Source organism: Oreochromis aureus, linkage group 5 (genome assembly GCF_013358895.1).
Source record: "Oreochromis aureus strain Israel breed Guangdong linkage group 5, ZZ_aureus, whole genome shotgun sequence".
NCBI lineage: Eukaryota > Metazoa > Chordata > Actinopteri > Cichliformes > Cichlidae > Oreochromis > Oreochromis aureus.
Genome location: NC_052946.1, coordinates 7,344,079 through 7,364,449, shown reverse-complemented (window position 1 = coordinate 7,364,449; position 20,371 = coordinate 7,344,079). Strand labels below are relative to the sequence as shown.

At 41.6% G+C, this 20,371-nt stretch overlaps 1 protein-coding gene across 2 annotated transcripts in view; it reads right to left on the bottom strand.

Moving 5' to 3' along the window:
• LOC116327050 (carbohydrate sulfotransferase 11-like) overlaps positions 1-20,371 on the bottom strand; it is a 25,942-nt gene extending 5,571 nt beyond the window's left edge. Inside the window, exons 1-2 of one of the 2 annotated variants that reach the window (XM_031748519.2) lie at positions 19,735-20,371; positions 4,001-4,080 (exon numbers count right to left, since the gene is read on the bottom strand). In XM_031748519.2, coding sequence (XP_031604379.1) covers positions 4,001-4,080; positions 19,735-19,828 — 174 coding nt within the window. In that variant the 5' untranslated portion in view covers positions 19,829-20,371. Of the gene's footprint in view, positions 1-4,000; positions 4,081-12,678; positions 12,720-19,734 lie in introns of those variants that run through there. The other variant, XM_039612495.1, reaches the window with a different exon arrangement.

Here is a 20,371-nt window from a genome sequence, read left to right as displayed (position 1 = left end):
GGGGAAATAATTATTTGAATCCCTGCTGAATTTTTTCCATTTAAAGAAATGAACAGTCTCTCATTTTTACGTTAGTCTCATCAACTGAAATGTTATCCCCCATAACCCAGCCAGAATACTGGCTTTCATAGATTGGCTGCGGGCTTATCTGGCACACAAGCAATTACAAATACTCCTGATCTCAGATCATTATGTATATAAAGGACACATTCTTCATTTCCAACCTCGCCACCATCATTAGCAAGAGCACAGCACTGTCAAAGGATGTCAGGGACCAGACTGTAGACCTACGCAGGGCTGGACTTGGCTGCAAGACCATCAATCAGCCAGAAGCTTGGTGAGACGGTGATAGCTGTTGGTGCAATTATAAAATGGCCATCAGTCGGCCTCAGACTTTCCTGTCATTTTTTTAAAAGAGGTCTCGAGCATTAATTATCCAGATTTTGTGGAGGTCTTTCAAAGATTTTTTTTTTGTGGACACTGGCTGCTTTTTCACTCAATTTTAGTCAAGTCTTTGTACCTGACCATTTTTAGAGGAATGCTGCTCGTTTTGGGTTTGTTAACCCACTTCGCACGAATCACTTAAGTATAAAAAGGCACCTTACTCAAGTCAAACAATGTTGCATCTACAGACGACTTACAATTTAAATCTTAGTTCTTTGGTATTTTTAGGCACTTTGTTACAAGCAGCGCATCACAAAAACTTAAAGACAGTTTGAAAAGAGGATTTTTGCGCCAAAAAAAATGACAGCAAAGAGTCTTACAACTTTCTTACAAGTTATAAACAATGGTTACACTCAATTCTTAATCGTATTGCTCAGTGTCTTCCTGTCGCCAGGTTGTCAGGTAGTCAGCTATTCCACTATACGTAGTTTTTCACCCAGTTACCTGCTGCACATGTGCAGAGAGCAACAAATGGAGACAGAATCAGTCGCCCATTGTGTTTACAGAATTAAACAATGAAATAAATCTGCCTCACATTAATCAAGCTCACTCCAGTATCCTGCTGCTGCTAAACAGTTTAAGTGGAAATGGAACAGTGAAAATATCACATCAATTGGAAGCGAGTGGACCGGACTCCACTGGAGCTAGTTTGTTTTCTGGCATGTGCACCTTCCTTCTCCTCACAGGGAGATTTAACTGGAACCAGCTGTAAGATTTGCTTTAATAGCAGAGCCCAGATCATGGGTGAACGCTGAAAACATCTTTATGTCTGCGTAGAGGAAAGTGGTCATTCAGAGCCCCGCCCACGGGTGTTTATCTGAGAAAGCCTCCTCAAAAAGCAAATACTGAATTAAACTCAATAATGGCAGACGTTTACAGAGAACAAACTGATAGATAAAAGTTACGCTGAGTCATCGCTGTTTAATGTCAAGTGAGCTTGTGTCAAAACAAAGCAGGGATGAAAGTGTGTATTCAGATACGTCAACACCCAGTGAGGCAGTGGTTGTGTACAGCTGTTATAAGCAACTCATAACTAGAATGGAAATGAAAGGCTGCACATGGACATGTTTCTGTGTAATACTAAGCTCCAGACAGTAAGCATGCTAACGGACAAAGTGGTTCATTACAAAAAAAAAAAAGTGATATTTTTGTATTTCCTGATAAAGAGCATCTCCTGTTACTGCTTTTAGCTTTATGTAACCTGTGCATGGATGAAAAGCAGTCAGACGCAGCTCTAAATATAAAACTCTTAACTGCCTGACAGTATCTGTACAAAGTCATGAATCCTCCTCTATAAATGTCGTGTCTTTAATTCCACAAAAATGGCCGACCTTTATTTCTCCTCTTTTACCGCTCAGATGAGAATGCATCAAAGTATTTCTCCTTGAGATGAAAAATATCACAACTATCAAGACTTCACAAATTTGCGGGGAGATTTGTCTCTTAGACATTTCGTTACAAAGAGCAGGTATTACTTTCCTTTAGATGCAGCTAAAGCAGATTTACGAGGACCGGAGCAAAACGTGGACTGAACTGCTGAATTAAGATGCTGATGGCTGAACATTTATCTGTTACATTATGTATTAATCATCTTCTATACCCGTGCACTCTATAGGTTCAAAAATAAGGGGCTTTATACCCAAAAGTAAAATGCAGGGACAAAAGGTCCAGCTTCACAATCTGACAATCATTAAACTGTACTTTTGCACCAAAAAGGTGATTTCCTAATAAGCATTAGCTGAAAACTTTGCATATCTTAGCACGGTGTGGTGTTTCCTTAAAAACAAAACAAAATAAATAAATAAAAAAAACAAAACAAAACAAAAAAACCCCATGTGTCTGTGAAGGTTCTCAGTCATCCAGGTCATCGTGGTCTAAGGAGCTCGGAAAGAAAAGCGTCTCGACTTCTTTAAGTTTCCTTGAAGACGTTTCATCCAAGAAGTTTCTTCAGTTCTACGAGCAATTGGTGGAGAGTCCCAGATTTTAAGCCCTATGGGAGTGCCCCCCGAGGGGTTCATGGACCCACTATTGATCCTCTACCTAATCTCACGAGCCAAGGTGTGAAAACGAGTTTGGGTCACAATCAGAAAAGGTTTCGGGTGAACCCACAGTGAAACCTAGCCCCACTCTATCATGTGATTTCCTGCGGTCAAAGGCCCAGGATGTGAGTGGGCGTGATGGCGTCTGGGAAGTGATCTCAAACTGGATTATAGATGGCAGACAGTTGGTATCGTAAGCCACCGCCTCTGTTCAAAGATGGTCATTCACAGTGGACATAGATGGCTTCTTACACTCCTCTTTCAAACCATCTGTCTTCTCTGTCCAAACTTTGAACATTGGCATCCAGGAAAGAGTGACCTTTGTCCTTTAGATGCAGATGGACAGCCAAGTCTTGTCATGTGGAGGTGGCTCTTCTATGATGTGCCATGCACTTGTGAAGTGGCTGTTTGGTCTCTCCGATGTAGAGGTCTGAGCATTCCTCGCTACACTGTACAGTATACACTACAATGTTAAGTTTGTGTTTGGGAGTTCTGTCTTTAGACTTTGAACCAGTTTTTGTCTGACTGCATGGCTGGGTCTGAAGTACACGGGGATATCGTGTTTGGAGAAGACTCTCCTGAGTTTCTCTGATAAATCTGGTACATAGGGGATGACAATATTGTTCTGATTGTCTCTCTGACTCTCCCTAGTTGGTGTGGTGGTGTATAGGGTGGTCCATGACACACTTGGGAACACTCCCATAGGGCTTAAAAATCTGGGACTCTCCACCATTTGCTCTTACAACTGAAGAAACTTCTCAGATGAGAGGTGAAACATCTTCAAGGAAGCTTAAAGAAGTCCAGACGCTTTTCTTTCCAAGGTCCTTCAAAACCCCAGTGGTTTCTTCTATCAGCCATGGATCGGCCTCCCCAAAGCCCTGACCTCAACATGATTGAATCAGTGTGGGATCACCATGACAGAGCACAGAACAAAAAGCAGCCAACATCCAGAGAAGAGCTTTTGAGTGTCTTTCAAGAAGCCTGCAGAACTATTTCTGAAGTCTAGGTCAGTTCTAAGAAAGCATTCATTAGCGTTCCGGCTGTTCTGAAGAATAAAGGCGGTCGCACCAAATGTGGACTTTCAAGCTTGTTAGAACTGTACAAAGTCTGTTTTTACCTTTCCACTGTATTTCCATGTATGTTTGCATGTTTCAGTAAATCACTCCACCTACTTCCTTTTTCCCAAGCAAAGTATAAACAATTGTGACTCAAGAGTTTTGGACACTGCTTTATTTATGCCAACAAACTGCAGGAGGACTGAATTTCCACAGCTAGAAGATTATTATTAAATATTAAAAATGAGACGCTGTTTATCATTAAACACTTGGCCTATCCTGTCTGGTTATATGTGCTCTCTTTCATTCAAACATAGAACGTGCCAGAAACACAAAGAATCATAAAAATCACAAAATGACTATTTATCATGACCTTTGCCAAGTTTGTAAAAATAACCCTGAGTAATCCTGGAATAAATCCTTACAAATAAATATTTAAAGTGTACATGACGTTGGACTGACCTGATCGCCATCATACAGCGTCTGTAGAGGACTCCTCCTGGACTTCTGTCTGCTGCTGCCTTCACCCACCGCCTCTGAGGCTGAGGAAAAAGCACATCAGTTATCATCTCTGACAGGTATCTCACACAAAGCACAAAGTATGGAGCTGTCAACGCTTAATTATCACTAATGTAATGCTTTTGTGAATGTGTGTCATCATGCCCAAATGTGGTCCTGGTGACCCTGACTGTAAGAGTTTGGCTGGTGTTCAGATTTTTGTGGACACATTTTATTACATGAAAGAAAATGTGCACGATACATTTGCAAACTGTCAACATGAGGCGAGTTAGAAAGGGGACGGTGTCCATCCCATGATTACCGATCAGTCGCTGACTTCATGCTTTTATGGAAGTTTAACATGCTGCAGCCTGAAGGAGCGTGAGCTTACTGCAGGGTTTTAGGGAGGAACAAAGGCCGAGGATAAAGAGGTGCAGCGCAATGATTTTATTCGATAATTCACTGAATTGAGGAATGCCAAAATTATAATTAGCCTTACGTGATGATCAGAACAGTGAAAGTATATAAAGTGTTTCAAGGCAGCTGTAGGTAGAGCAGGCCATCTACTAGTCGGGAGGTTGGTGGTTCGATCCCTCGCTGCTCCATTCTGCACGCCAAATATCCTTGAGCAAGATACTGAACCCAAGCAGTATACAAGAATCAGCTCATTTACTATTTAACTACTACTGTTGGTGTTAACTATCATTATCATAAATAATAATACAGGGTGGTGTATCATTAGACAGATAAAACAGGTGAATAAAGTGCACTGTAGAACATTAACACAAACTGAGCATAAAAAAAATGCTGCACTGAAACAATAAAGTAAACTTTAATGGTTTGTTATCGCTGCTTTTATTTCCTCGAGTGCTTTAGAAATGGAACATAAGTGTTTTGGCCGGGCAGAACATATAATTCTCCATGTTATGACAGACTAAAGTTTGAAAGGAAGGATAAAAGGACCTTATTTATGTCCTTTGGCTTAGAGCCATTACTTGTTTTCTTCCAGATATTGGACAAGTATAGAGTTTCACCACATGATCCTCAGATTTAATCTGGGTAAAGGTAGTCAATCTGTTCCTCCTAAAAGCTGCAGGCCTTCGTGGGAGAAAGAAAAAAAAAAAGACGCAAAGGCATGCGGCCTGGTTAGGAGAGGCAGTGGTTGCTTCACTCCAACTCAAACAGTTTAATCATAGTTAGAAAAATGAAAATGAGCTCTCAGAACAACATCTACTATCACATATTCTGCACTCCAACCTGCCTGCAGTGAAAGCAGAGATGAGCACCACGCTGCTGAACCATGATTCACTGACACGACAGGGAGCAGCAGGACTCCAAGATACTATGAACATCCCCACAGGAGCACAGCTTATTTGATTTATAGAACAAGCTCATCACATCGTCCACTTTCCAGCCACAGATGTTAGGTGTCACATCAACACTCACAGAGACTGAGTTACTGAGAGAGACACTTCCATCTGATCTGCATGTTGTGGACGTCGTCACTTTAAAGCCATATCTTCACTCCATCTGCAGCGTAGTGTGGAGGTTATTTGTTTTTTTCCTCAGAGATAAACACAGATAACCCCGCTTCATCAGATGTTCTTTTATGAAAAACGCACGCTCCCTAAATGAAACGCAGATGTATTCTGGTGTGTTTAGCCAGTAAGTGTTAGCTTGAAGATAAAACTGCAATCTGTCACCTTCTTCGGATGAGATGAGTCATTTTAGTGTTTTAAATTATGAAGTTAGCCAGGAGGCAATTCGTTAGAAGACTGGGAAAAGAAACAGCTAGCGTGGCTCTGTCCAAAGATCAGACAATCTGAAGCTGATGTACCAAAGCTCACAGATTAAGTCCTCATGTTGCTGATTCAGTTCAGCTGAAGAGGGTTAGGTTTCCAGTATCTCGCTGAACTCCGACCACCTGGTGACAGTGTTGTAGTTTCATGGTGACATCGGTGCCCTTTTCTGGAAAATCCAGTGGTGAACCAACTTTGCTTTTAGTGTACGTGTCGATTCCAGGAAGACTAATCCCTGCAATTAATGATCCCTTTCTACACAAGTTAGATCTTGCTTCATTTCATGGACTTCCCAGTATTTGCTTGACGATTCAAGGAATTCAAGTAAGCATGGAATTTGCATATTTTCACTAACAAATGTTCACCCCAGGCTGCCTCAGGAGGTTCAAGCGATACATGCAATAATCCACTGAAACTCATCCAGAAAATTCCATAAATGTTCTTCTGTATTGCTGCCATTTAAATTAAACTTGACTCATATTCCTGAAACCGCAACTCTTCTTGCTCCATAACCCCAATGTTAAGAAAAATATCACATTAACAGTTTAATGATTACATCCATTTTCACAAACTCCCCCAGTTTTAGAGGCTCGAAATTCTCTAAAAGCGGTCCAACAGCCAGGTTCCCTCATTATCTGACAGCAAACTAAGCAGATAAAAGCCATACTTAAACTGGTTTCAAGTATTACACAGAAGCAGCTCACTGGACCACTATGAGGTCCAAAGAGGCTCAGGTTCAGATAAATGCTCCTAAACTGTTCAGACGGTGTATAACAATGCAACTGGATCATAACCCAAAGCGTTCTCAGGGCAAAGAACAGAGTCGGTCACCTAACATCAGCCCAACCAATCATGCTTTTCACTTACTGAGACCAAAAGTGAACACGGAGACCCACAGACCTCAAAGAAGGAAGCATGTGATCATGTCCACAGGTTCTGGACTACAGTCAGTCAGTGACTGCAGGGATGCCAGTCACTTTCAACAAATGGAAAAAGGGGGACTATTTATAAGTTCGGAATTAATAAACAGTCTGTCCCTTCAATTAACATCTTCATCATTTGATTAAAAAAAAATTAAAAAATAACAAAATCAAGTGATCAGTTTAAAATCACTTGATTTAAAATCCACCGTGACGGCATGCTGAACAAAGGACACTGTATGTGATAATATCCACTTTGAGATTTGGTTCTTTTGTCTTGAAGCCACTGGCTCATGGCTAAACTCAAGTTTAAACACACAACTTCCTGTGAGAGACATGCTCTTAACAGCGCATCAACAATGAAATGACATCAGGTTCCTCACAGAGACAAGGCCAGGCTGCTTTTCACTGGAGTAAACATCTGCAAGCAGCTGTGTGGCTGCAAGTCCAGACTGAGTAGTGCAACTCAGCACTAACTGCCCATTGAACAAATGACTTCCTGTGCTGTGCCATTATTCAAATGGCAGTATGCACTAACGCCTTATGTACAAGTCTGCCTTTTATGCAGTCATTACGCTCCAAACTTGCATGAACAGCAACATTTGTCATCTGGAGACAATTAGACTTACAAGAACTCAGGATTTGTCACCAATTAGCTGCTTTAACTGGAGACAATGATGCTGTAATGGATGAAAATGAACTGCATAGGCCCAACACTATTGTGCACAGACTACTGTGAGACTCAAGTGACCACATGTGTGCACCTCTCTCCTCCCTGTGGTGTGGTCGAGCCACTCATGGCAAACTGGTTATGAGCTGTAAACACGCTCACTGCAGGCAGCCCAGCATGCAGTAATGAGCGTAATATACAGAATTATTGAGAATAGTTGCGAGAGACACACGTCGATCATAAAAGTGAAATCACAGGTCTTTACTAGCTTCTAACAGCAGGTGAGAGTAACTAGAGAAATGCTGAAGCTGTGCAACAGTATTGTATAAATATCATAGATCAGTGCCCGTCTTATTTCAGACACTTTCATATATATTTGCATTCCAATATGGCACACTCCATCCCCATGTACTTATTAACATAATGTATGAATCTGGTCAGCGTAGCGTTGTCTATATCAAGCATGCCAGGTGCAGTTACTGATAAGGAGGACTGCAACAGTAGACCATGACTGTTGCATCAGCCGCCTCATTTTGCAATCATTTACAACTGGCCAACACTCTCACCACACATTAAGGCTGCACAGTTAATGGAATTTTAATCTTGATCGTGATTTTAGCTTCCCACAGTTAAATAAACACGATCACATAATATTTAAAATATATGCTCAGCCAATAGAATGCAAAGCAAAAGCAAATCGAGAGCTCCTCTGACTGCATGCCTGCATGTGACACTCACAGCCGTTCTGAAGTGTCCTGGACTAGTAAGACTACGTTCAAAGACAGACATACAGAATTCAAATGTCTGCCACACTCATGCCTCGAAGTGGATCACCATCATCTATTTTTCGGAAATGCAAAGATTCACTCAAACCAACTGAATGAACACCAATACTGACTAAAAAGTGATCAAAATGATCACTTTGACCATAATCGTGCAGCCCTACCACAGATAGCACTAAATGTTAATGTTTAGTTCAACAAAAATATAAGCTGCCCAGTGTTAGCTTGCACAGGCTTCTACCCAGATAGCAACCATTAAAACAGTTTACAGTGTTTCCCACTTAACTGGAATGCACCCAGTTTAGAGGCAAAATTCCCAGTCTGGCTGCAGCTAAAGTTATTCAGGACCAATTTAGAAAAGCCAAAAAAAGGATGCATTGCATTTTGTTCTTTTGCACTCTCCCTCTCTCTCTGGAACTTAAATGAAGCAGCCATTTTCCAAAAAAACTGCACTTATTTTACTAAAGTGAGTTCTGTTTTCAGTCAAATTTGGTCAATGTCAACAAATCTGCACGTGGTCTTCAAGGTTCAGTCTTTGAAGCACAGTTTGTCTGAATTTGGACAGGACAACATTGGCCCATATCAAACTTGACAGTTTGTGGATTTACTGATAAGCAGGATTTCAACAGTTGAACATGACTGTTGCGTTAGCGGTCACATTTTGCAATCATTTACACCTTGCCAACACTTTGACCACATGTGATAATTTATCACACAAACACAAATAACCACTACAACCCCATATAAAGCCAGTGCCTGACACACACAAATACAAACTTCCTACATTCAGTTAGCTAGCATTGGTACTGCTGTCAGTACTGACTAATCATCATGATTCTACCAGCTGAAAATGGTGTGGTGGTCACTCTTTCATCCATCAAAAGTGGAGTTTTACAAAGTTCCACACTAAACTTTCTGACCATAGGAACACCATCGAGGTACAAACAGCCAACCGGTTTACCAGCAGGCCAATATTACTGGCCCATACTATGCAATATGTGTTAATCCAATAAGATTAACTTATTTAATTTCAGTTACTTTGTTGCAAAATGAGATTGTCAAGCATGCCAACCATGTTAGTAAAACCTGCCATAAATGTTGCCATGAGACAGAGCTTGTGCTATCAGTCTGATATCATTACATGCAATTTGGTTCATCATAAGTGATATCTGCAGCAGTCTATATAGACAGAAATTCAACAATTCAAATTAACAACTAGAATCGCCCTGAGCAACCTTCTTTTTCTAGAGGATTAGAACCAAAATCCAACCAGCAAACCTTCAACAATCTTACAGAGTGATTGCCATTAGTCAAAGTCAGACTCAGTTTGCAGAAAGGTGTCTTCCTACCAGCCGACCTTTGCAATCACCTTGAGATAAAAAGTTGCTGTGAGTGTGCAGCACCCTCAACATTAACTTGGCTCCTGGTTTGACATAGGCAAACAGACTGGGAAAACACTTAGAAAAGTACTTAGCTGTTGCAATACCAAGAATATCACTGATCACAGCAAACACTCAGAGAGATTTATACATAAGAACAAGCTTCACAGTAATCAGCATCAATTCTTTTGACACATAAATAATCTTCTCATTTAGTGGATTCACCTCTGCCAAAAAGCCAGATGATGCCTTATTACTGGAATCAAGAGAGTCACATGCAGCTGGATGCTGCTGCCAAAAGGAGGCTTTGTCTTTTGCCTTGAGCTGCTGAGGTGAGGAGATCATTCTGCCACAGCGCACCAATTTATCTAACCTGTTTTCTAAACACATTTCATTACGACCCCTCCCAAAGAAAGCACTTAAACGGAACAGAGAGGTAGCGGCTGACATGATTTAGAAGCTGACAAACACCTGGAAAACTGAGAGTTTCAGCAGCAGGGTGAGACGGCACACTGAAAAGGTTTGTGTCTCATCTGTCATCTGCTAACTTGGCATCAATTAGCAAGCAAAGAAATTTACAGTCCAAGTTTTGTCATGAGGTATTTAAAAGGGGGCCAGGTGAAAATATCAAGAAACTGCTTAAAATGTCAGAAGAGCTGGATATCAGAGGACTGGGCACAGACACTAGGACACACTGCACAGTATAGATATAGGTGGAAAAATGTGCCATTAGAAGGGAAAAAAGAAAAAAAAGCTGCTGGCTATAACTGTGTACCACTCTAACAAAACAGTGTCTCAGCTGCCCTAAACTCCTCCACTGATACAAGACATCTGAAACTCACCAACCCCAGCTAAGGCAGACTCAAAGGAAGACGTCGTCCTGTTGGTTTAACCCTGTCTGGACCCCAAAGCCTACAGCATTCCTTACGGTACGCACGGAACCAAATGCTTGGGAAATGCAAAATATAGAAAGGCCGATGTGTGTTCCTCCTGTCCGAGCCATAAAATGAGCTCTGTGTTTAGGTCCCACTGGGAAAACTGCCCCCCCCCCCCCTTCCTTGACCTGACTTGCCAAAGAGTAGCTTTGACGCTGTACAAGGGAAAGCCTGATCCTTTTAGGCCACAAATGTGTGTGTAAAGGGTGTTAGTACACCACCCACATGCTCCTGCCTATGCACTGTCTGTTTGCTGAGTCTTAGAAGAATGTATGCAGATCCAGGAGTCCCTATGATCCTGTGCAGAAGCGTAAAAGAGTTTAATGTGCATTTGTGGGGCGACTCATTAGTTGGCTGACTAAAATCCATCACATCTGCATCTGAGCAGTTGGAAACAGTGACAATAAGAGCAGGGCGATATGACCAAAAATATTTATCACGATATACATTTGAAAATTTGCGATAACGATATAACTGACGATATAATTGACATTAGACAAAATACTTTACAACTCCACAACTTTATTAGTGCAAAAAACACCATCAATGTATTTTCACTTAAACAAGCAGCTGTTTTTTATGTGCATTAAAGTTATATAAAAATGTAACAGTGCAAATTCCTTGCTGACAGTTTAACCAAAAGGCATTTCCAGTGGAAATTGGCCGACATATCTTCAGCATAATCATGTATAATATCCACAAAACTTAAAAAGAGGTTATACACATAGCTGGACTGGCCATCGGGCATACCGGGCATTTGCCCGGTGGGCCGCTGGCGATTTTTTGTTTTTATGGGCCGATGGATTTTTTTTTTTATTTATTTTTTTTTAGGAAGGGTATATATAATGAAAGGTGTTGGATTGGCCAATTGGTCATGATCGACTCTGGGCTGGACCAATTACAGCCGAGGAGGCCGGATGCACCCTCCCCCTTGTTTAGCAATCTTAGACGAACTAAAGAAAATGGAGAACAAAAAAAGGAAAGGAGGTGTTTATGAAAATATCACTAAATCTGCCATTTATTAATTTTAATATTAATTAATGATCATGTCTCACCTCTAGTGTTCTTGGTCTTAATTTAAGGTTTCTACCATGTGTTGTAGATAGTTCAGGAGGTTAACTCGACCAAGCAGTCTTTTTGTTTCCGCTATGTACTGTTTAAAATCCAGAATAGGGAGGATGGTGTAGGTTTAAGTTTATTAGATTGATACATTTAAACCAACAAGGCAGTGTAAATCAAAGCAGTTGTTTTCATGCAAAGGCTTTATGGTTTTTCCTATAGCGATTGACAGATCACGTGACTTTCACGCATTGCATTCCGGGAACTCGTGGCAAAACAAGTACCGCATCAAATGCAAGCATTTGCAGCACCAGAAACGCGTTCATTCTCTGGTTCCAATACCTTCTTGGTTTTTCTTTGCCGCACAAAAAGGAATGTACAAAACTAAGGAGAACAATGCCGGACCGTACAAAGACAGACTCGACGAAAAGGCAAAGAAAAGATACCAGGAAAAAATCAAAGGAGTGAAAGGGTCAGACCCTTACATGCACACAGAGTGGACAAAAGACGTTAGCGTGCTGCCCAACTTTCACCACGCTCAGATTTATAATTATACGGTTCTTGGAGTGAGTGCATACACTCATGAAGTTTAGTAACTTCAGGTCACTGCAACAAGCCCAGGTACAGTTTACCGACGGATGGGTACAGGACCTTGAAATGCACCGTAGAAACGAAAGACCATCGTACAAACAAAGGTAAGTTTACCAGTCTCACAAATCGTCGTCATAAATACACATTCGTTAACCGTTTATTAATATAACCTTTGAGCTCAACGATAATTAATTAGTAGTGGAAATAATTTCTGATACGCATTACAGAACTGTAGCAGTGACAATAATGTTGTATGTTGTAATCGCACTGGACAATTAGTGATACAAAACAACTGTTTATCCTGTGAATAAAAGTATATGTTTTTGTCAATGTACCATGGTAATAACAGAAGCGAAACACAATATTGTGTCAGGACAATTCACTATTTATGCACAATAAATAAAGGAGCATAGCACGACAATTTCTGTTCAGCGCCAGACTTGCTTGTAACCTATATCACCAATTATGTTAAGAAAAATGACGTATTAACTACTACAAAACACTGACCTTTGTGGGAATGCTTGGAGCAGACTAACATGTGAGCTGGAGTGTTCTGAGACGTTATATTTGGTATATCCAGACCATCCGTCGGCTCTTACTTCGGAAACATGGCTTAAAAAAATTCTCCTCAACGACGTAATCCGATAAAAAAAAAAAAACGATCTCTTTACCTGTCGGCTTCCCGTGGCTGTCATGCGACCGGCTATTGCAGTTAATAATACAACAGCTTCTTGCCATTTTTTGGGTTTCTTTTTATCGCTGTGTAACTGAGTTCAATTGAAAGCCTGCGTGCGCTAGTACCTCTTGCCACAAGTTCCCAGAATCCTTTGCGGTTTTACCCCTGAATGACGTCACATTTTCAATCTCTATCCTGGTGGGCCGGTCTCTAGTCAAAATGCCCGGGCCGATTTTTTGTCCCAGTCCAGCCCTGGTTATACACACACAATAAGGTAATATTATGTTGAAGCACAGTACGTATTCACTCCGCGAGGCTTCTGCCTACGATAGCCGTAATGCTCCGACAATCCACCAAGCGGTGCGGCTTCGTAGCTTAGCAAAGTTGTACTAAAACATTTGACAGATTTTCGAGCGCCGTGTACCACATAAAATCGTTTTGAGGTCAGTAAACACAACCAGAATTCATACATAAGGCACATGGGATTATAAGGGGCACTGTTGATTTTCAGAAAAATCAGAGGATTGATTTTAAGTGTGCCGTATTTTCCAAACAACACGGTAATAACGACGGCCCACTAGCATGTGCTACCAAAAATAGTGCTTTGTTGTGTATCTGACGGACGAAAGCTAAACCAGTTCCACACCACTGAAGTTTACAAACCAATTCTGGTTCATCCGTTTCATTTAACGATCCACTTTCGCTCTTCTCATTCTGCGTCGCCGCCATGTGCGTATGTAAACATAGGCACTGCGCATGCGCGTTTTACCCACATTCTATTGCGATATTTCATTTTCCTATCGTTGCCCAAAATTACACCGGTATTACTGTGAACGGTATGACATAGCCCAGCCCTAGTGACAATAGACAAATATTTAGCTGTAAAGAGAAATATCCATCACACAGGGAAATACTGACCTGACTGCATGTTTCACCAGTGTGGTACAACCCTGAGGTCCATTTAACTTAAACTGAATCTCCCATGGGTCTAGGCACCACCGACTTTCTTCATATGCAAAAGTAATGATGGTTAAATTCACTAATAGACCTTAACAGCCTGGTGTTAGAGTTTTCTGTTTTACACGTACATAAAAAATAAAAAAATCGAGGAAGCTTCCTGCTGTGAGGCGACACTTTAACCACTAGTCGCTGCTGTTAGTGTCACAGATTTATGTGACACTACAATGTCAGCTGTTTGCTGGGGGATTCAAGTTATTAAGGCTCATCATCTGAGACACTGAATGTCTACCATACATTAAGGCTGTCAGTAACTTTACTGTGACAAACACTACATGCATTAGTAAACAGAATCAAATAGACTGGTATTTATTCTGCACTCTTCTAGTCTTCCTAATCACTCCAAGCACTCTACACCATCACCTCATTCTATACACTTACGAACTTTAGTTACCTCGGAGTAACATTAACCATCCCACCAGCCAATTTACAACCGCAAATAAGCCTAACATGCATGGACATGCATTCTAATCAATTTGCAATAGAAATCCAGGAGTGACAGACCTCTGTATACCCACTTATTATTTTAATAATATTTAAAATAATTATTTATTTAAAAATATTGATTCCATTATATATACACACTATATGATCACTATATATCATATATGCCTTATGAAAAGGCTTGATAAAGAGGAAAAGATCATTGCACCTGTATATGTAGACTGTATGTAGAAACGTGTACCTGTACACGTTGTCATGTCTCTTGTTGCCTTGGCTTGCTCTTTGAGTGAGGAATAATAAAAGCCTGGCTCTGCGTGGGCTTTTTAACTGAGCGTGACTAAAATTACTGAATCAGAACAACCCTAGCCCATACAATATTTGTCAGTGTAATTTAGTCTGGACCAAAGTGGGGATGAGTTTAAATATTTTGCTACCACAGAGCACTTGGATTGAAACAGTAGAGCAGAAGACTTATTCAGTAATTTTAATTGCGAAAGGACAAACCAGAAAAATCAAATCACTTGAGGATACTGGCTCTGAAAGCAGATGATCCTAATGAAATTTTGAAAAAATGCGTCCAGAACACTTTCTGTGCTATCAGCTCCTGCGGTGCCGTTTCATGAATATGCAGCTGGCTGGAGAACAGGCTGGAACAGCAGGACCACCCCGACCCGTCATCATGTCACCGCAGACGGACGGAGATCTGACAACAGCCAGAAGGAATGAGCGATTTCAGCTGGCAACTGCACGCCGCAGCATACGAAGATCAGGTCACACACTGTTCCCTTGTGGATGCGTCTGCTTTTAATTGGATAATGTCCAATCCACAAGTGACCATGTGTGAAAATTAGGTTCCAAAGAGCGTCACAACAGAGTTCTGGGAAGCTAATTTTTATGACTTTTCTGGCCTCAAGTCAAGCCTAGACAAGGAAGGTATGAGATGGGGGTAAGTCTCCAGTACATGAATAACAACAGCTGCCCCGAGGCCCACACAATAGTCTCAGGCTCTGTTTGTGATTGAACAGCTACAACTAGCTACACTCATAGCAGTCGGCTCACATCTGTATGTGTGATGTTCCTGGATTTTACTCCCAGGAAAACAAAGGGAGAAGTCCCTCACTGTGCTGTAACATACAACACCACATTCCAGACTATGATATACTTCTTCCTCTTCAGTCAATGCGTCTGAAAGCCCAAGGGAGAAATCATAGTGGCCACTGTAGTAAAGACACCTCACGCTGACAGATAAGCCCATCTTACAAAGTCAGCTCTTCTAAAACAGATGTGAATTTCAAAGACCGGATACGAAGACGTCACAAAGGGTTAAGTTTCTGCAGCATGAAAGGCAACGCGTGTTCTGAAAAACTATTTCTGTCCAGGATGTTACAGTAAAGCCACTCTGCATCTATGCAATTATCCTAAATTTGGATTAGCACTGCAATTCCAAGCGCTGTAATTTTATGCTAACTCTGACTTGGCACTATGTTCCTTTGTTATGTGGCTGTTCTCCTTCAGCTTCACGTCGCCTAAAAACACTCTGACCTTTACCCCAGATAGGGGAGGTGAAGCAGCTCTAACTAACTGCATATCTGAAACCAATTTAGATTCACTTAGAGCAGACAGGCAGGTTTAATGGTCGGTGCGTGAGCTGCATTCCAGGTGTGTTCGGAATACATGGAGCCACCCCCCCCCAAAAAAAAACAGAGGCATCATCTAGGAATGTGTGCACTTATGCCATGTGTCTCATCAAAGCACTGGTTGTAAACCAATTAAATCTAAATGAACTCACAAAGGCAATTTATACACAATAGCAATTTACAGTAAACGTAAATGAAGGCATCTCTAATTTTGGGGGGTTTGCACTGTCGATCGGACTGGACAATCATTCAGTGCCGATTTTTGTAGCTGGTGAGGAAACAGTTGCTTTTGTGCATTTATCCTGGCTACAAATCTCTCATTTTGACCTGTAACGAATCAAGCGCATCCCTTTCTTTTATACAGCGATGCTCACAACCTTGTGATTTTCTAGCAGCAGGCAAACCACCAAGGAAACGGTGAGTTTAAAAATCAAGCTTATTTAAGACCCAGGAGTCAGTTTGGTCCACGATGACCACTGATTAAAGCCAGTTTAAATGGATGGTGACTGATCAAGATTGCTACCTTCTTTTTCAAGCAACTTGGGTATGATGCTGTTTTAAGACCTGCTTACTTAACATGGACATAAAAAATTAAACTTGCAGTGCCACTTTTTGATGGGACAGCTCTAGGGTGCTGCTCTTCCACACCAACACTGAATTTTCCACGAAGCACAGGTGTGGCCAATAACACCGCCGATGGCTTTTAAGTCATTGGGCGTTTATCAATATGCGTACTTGTGCGTACTTGCGTTCTCGTGTACTCGTGATACGTCATCAGTCGGAGACCAAGTACTGTTCCAATTCGAAACGCATCAAGCCGAGAACGCGAAAAAGTCCCGGATGTGTTCTCGATCCGCCCGTTTTATCGACCATGCATCGGTGTGGACTTGGGACAGCTATATATCCCAGAATGCATTTCGTCCAAAACTCAACAGCGGACTCCCGGCACATCGTTTTCAACCCCCTCACCCCCGCTGGCGGACTTCTCACTACTCAGGTTAAAGAAACTCCAGCAGCTGTCTATAGTATTGAGTGTCCACTAGAATAGAAATAAAAGCGTTCTAACATCTCACCTGCTTGTTTTTATTAAGGTTTATTAAGGTTTCACTACTGAGGTTAAAAATGATATATAAGTCACTTAGATCACTTCTAAATGTTAATGTTTGGTTTATTTCAGTGTTTTATTTGTTCCTGAGTAAACCGGTTTGGCTGTGATTACAGTTAAGCTTCATAACATGTTACTCACAGTTAAATTAGGAGGGGACGGCAGTAAAAACTCCGGACCTGTGACATCATCACGTACGCAGGTGTTCCAATTGTACATATCGCGAGTCCGTGCTCGCGTTCTCGGGTGGTACGCATACTCCCGCGCGTTCTCGGCGAGTACGTACTCACCGAGAACGCGAGTACGTACTCGCGTACTTGGGCATTGATAAACGGCCATTATATCACCGAGCAAACCATCATTGCTCTCATTAAACACACCCCTGCTCTTCCTGCTAGGACATGTCTCCCTTTTTTATTAGTTACAATGAAGCAAAAGCAATTTGTCCAGTATAGCTACATGAGAACGTGCACACAGATGAACCAATTTTTTATCTAAAAGTCACAAATGTAAAAGTCAAATTTTTACTTGTTTCATTGGCAGATTTTTTCACTTATTTCAAGCTAAAATATCTTGTATTAAGTAAAAAAAATCTGCCACTGAAACAAGTGAAAATTGTCTAGTTTTTTCTAGTTTTAAGATTTACTGTCTTGAAACAAGTTCCTTTAGCTTACTGAAATGTTGCCCTTTAGCTGATTCTGTCTTATTTTAAGTGTAATGAGATAATTTTGACTAGAAATAAGACAAATACTCTTGGTAAGATTTTGAGTTTTTGCATGAATCCTGGAAGCTTCTTCCTGTTAAAAGTGAATTTTTCATCCCCACCGTTGCCAAGTGCTTTGTCAAAGGCAACCGTTTTCTGTATACAGGGATGTACCACAGAAAAGGTACAATAATAATAATAATAACAATAATAATGATAATAATACATTTGGGGAGGTCTAATGTTGCAAGTTTTTTGGTGGGGGAGGCATTTTTAAGCTGTTATGATCAGCAGTAGAAGTCAGCTTTTAGATGAACACAGATTTGTAAGATGATGAGGAAACCCCCTCATCGGTTTAGAGGTGGTCATTTTATTTACGTTCATTGTGAGGGGGGCTAAGAGTACATTTTTCACCATCTTACATTGCTGTGATGAGAAGTACACATGGCCACTGACCAATGGTCATGGCTCTTTGCATAATAACGACCATGAAACTGATCTTCTGGCTCTTTGTTTGGCTGTGGTGCTTGTTTCAATTATTATTCAACTTTATTGTTAATGCAGGTGAGGCTGAAGAAGAAACTTGGTTAAGAAAAACTTTCTGGGATTTTCTACCTGGATGATTAAGAATTCCTCAAGCTTTTAGTGTTCCATTTTTAGAGTATGACTATCAAATCAAAAGAAATGCAAGTGCAAGTTATCCTACTGTAAATGCAAAAATCACTGAAATACATTAAACAGCACAGACTGTTACTTTATTCTTTTATCCTAAGTATCTATTACAACTGCATGTTGAGACCATCTTGCAGCACTATCACTTCATTTCTGAAGAACCACACCCTTGATTTTGATTTCAACCACACACCTGTAACGGTTTGTGACTGTATCTTACACAATCACACCTACCGCACTGACACGTTATCCTACTGACAGAAAAGCATATCAGTCACTGACAGTATGGAAGTGGGTCTTTCACAAGTTACTTATGGACATGTCACACACCTAAACTTCCTGGAATCTCCATTAAATGTGAATCCACCTCACAATATGGGCTATACCTACAATTTTTAGGCCCCTAAAATAGCTGAGCACGTGTGAAAGAGGCCTTTGTATGTGGCAGAGGGAAGCAGATCCCACCGAAGGGACAACCCCACTGCCAGCCAGCTGCGTCTGCTCCCAGCCTTCCTCCCTGTAGCTGAGGAAACACTGCGCTAAGCACTCTGCTAATGGAAGTTTTCCTCCTGTTCCTCAATTTAGATCTGAGCTTCATGGGAAAATAAAGACATCGGGATGGAGCACAACGGGGTGAAAAGACGATGGGCTGGAGGCCACGCTTTAGTATTGGAATGACAAGGACCAACAAGTCGCACAAAAAAATCCTTTATAGCTGGGCTGAGAATGTCTCAATAGCCTGCTTTCATGCACTTCACTGATATGTGTATTGGATTACAAGTATGCCACAACCCATTAACACAGCGGGTTATGAATGGGTTTTATTATGAAGGCATGGGCAAACCCATATGCCAACAGAAAAGGACCAGCTGGTCTACTGCACACTTTAAACTAGTGAATAACAAGAGCCCATACATCAGACACTTTTGTTTCCACACAAGAAATCCTCACAAACACACAACCCTTTATAGGACTATACATCACATGAGATTTTAAATTTAGAAAGACTTATAAAAAAACCCTCATATTTAAATACTTGAGTCATTTGCAGATGGATGGAGATGAACTGATAAAAGAGATGAAATATTTGCTTTGCTTGAAAGGAGTCAGGTTGGGACCTCTGTGTAAACTATTCATGGGGCACTTAATTTCTTATGTTTAATGTTTTAGCTTTAGTTTTATTCTTAGCCTAGCAGCGGACAGACAGAGCGGGGATACAGGAGAATGAGCGCTCCGATGGCAGGGTGTGGAAGCAAGTTTAAACAGAGCAGACGGGGATATATTGTGTATTTATGGGATTTATGCTCACCTGGCTTCAGGCTGCTGTTAAAGTAGAATATGACCATGACGAAACATCCCAGGGACAAGGCAAAAACCATCCGGATCACTCTGGGTTTCCTCATCCTGAGAGCCTCTGGAAGCCACCGAGAAGCCGAGCCCAATTCTGCCAGGGTTCAGGCGAACTACACGCTTTTTGTCGAGTCTACTTCACCGGCCGTGGGAGCATCGATCCGGCTCGCTGCTCGACCTTTGCCGCTCCTTATCTTCCTGGACATCCTCGCATGCCGGGTCAGGAAGAGGCAGCGGTGAGGGAGGACAAGGGGGCCCCGGGCGGCAGACTCCGCGGGTCTGCCGTGTCTCTCTCGGTTACCGACGCGTTTCTGTGTGCCTTTGTAGAGACGACGGAGAAGGCTGCATCACTGCCGCTGTAGTGCCAGCACAGGCCGCCGGACTGTGTGGGTAACGGGCGCTTTATACGCCACGACAGGGTCTTTCCAAATGTCCGCTTAACCCCTTTCTCCCCACGGACACGGACACAGAAAGGGTCCAGCCACTCAACGACCCAGTGGTCGCCAAATAAGCGACACGTTTCAGAAGAAGGGCGGGTTCCGGGGAGACCTTTCAAAGTAAAACTTCTATACAGACAGCATGAAATCTGCTGTGTG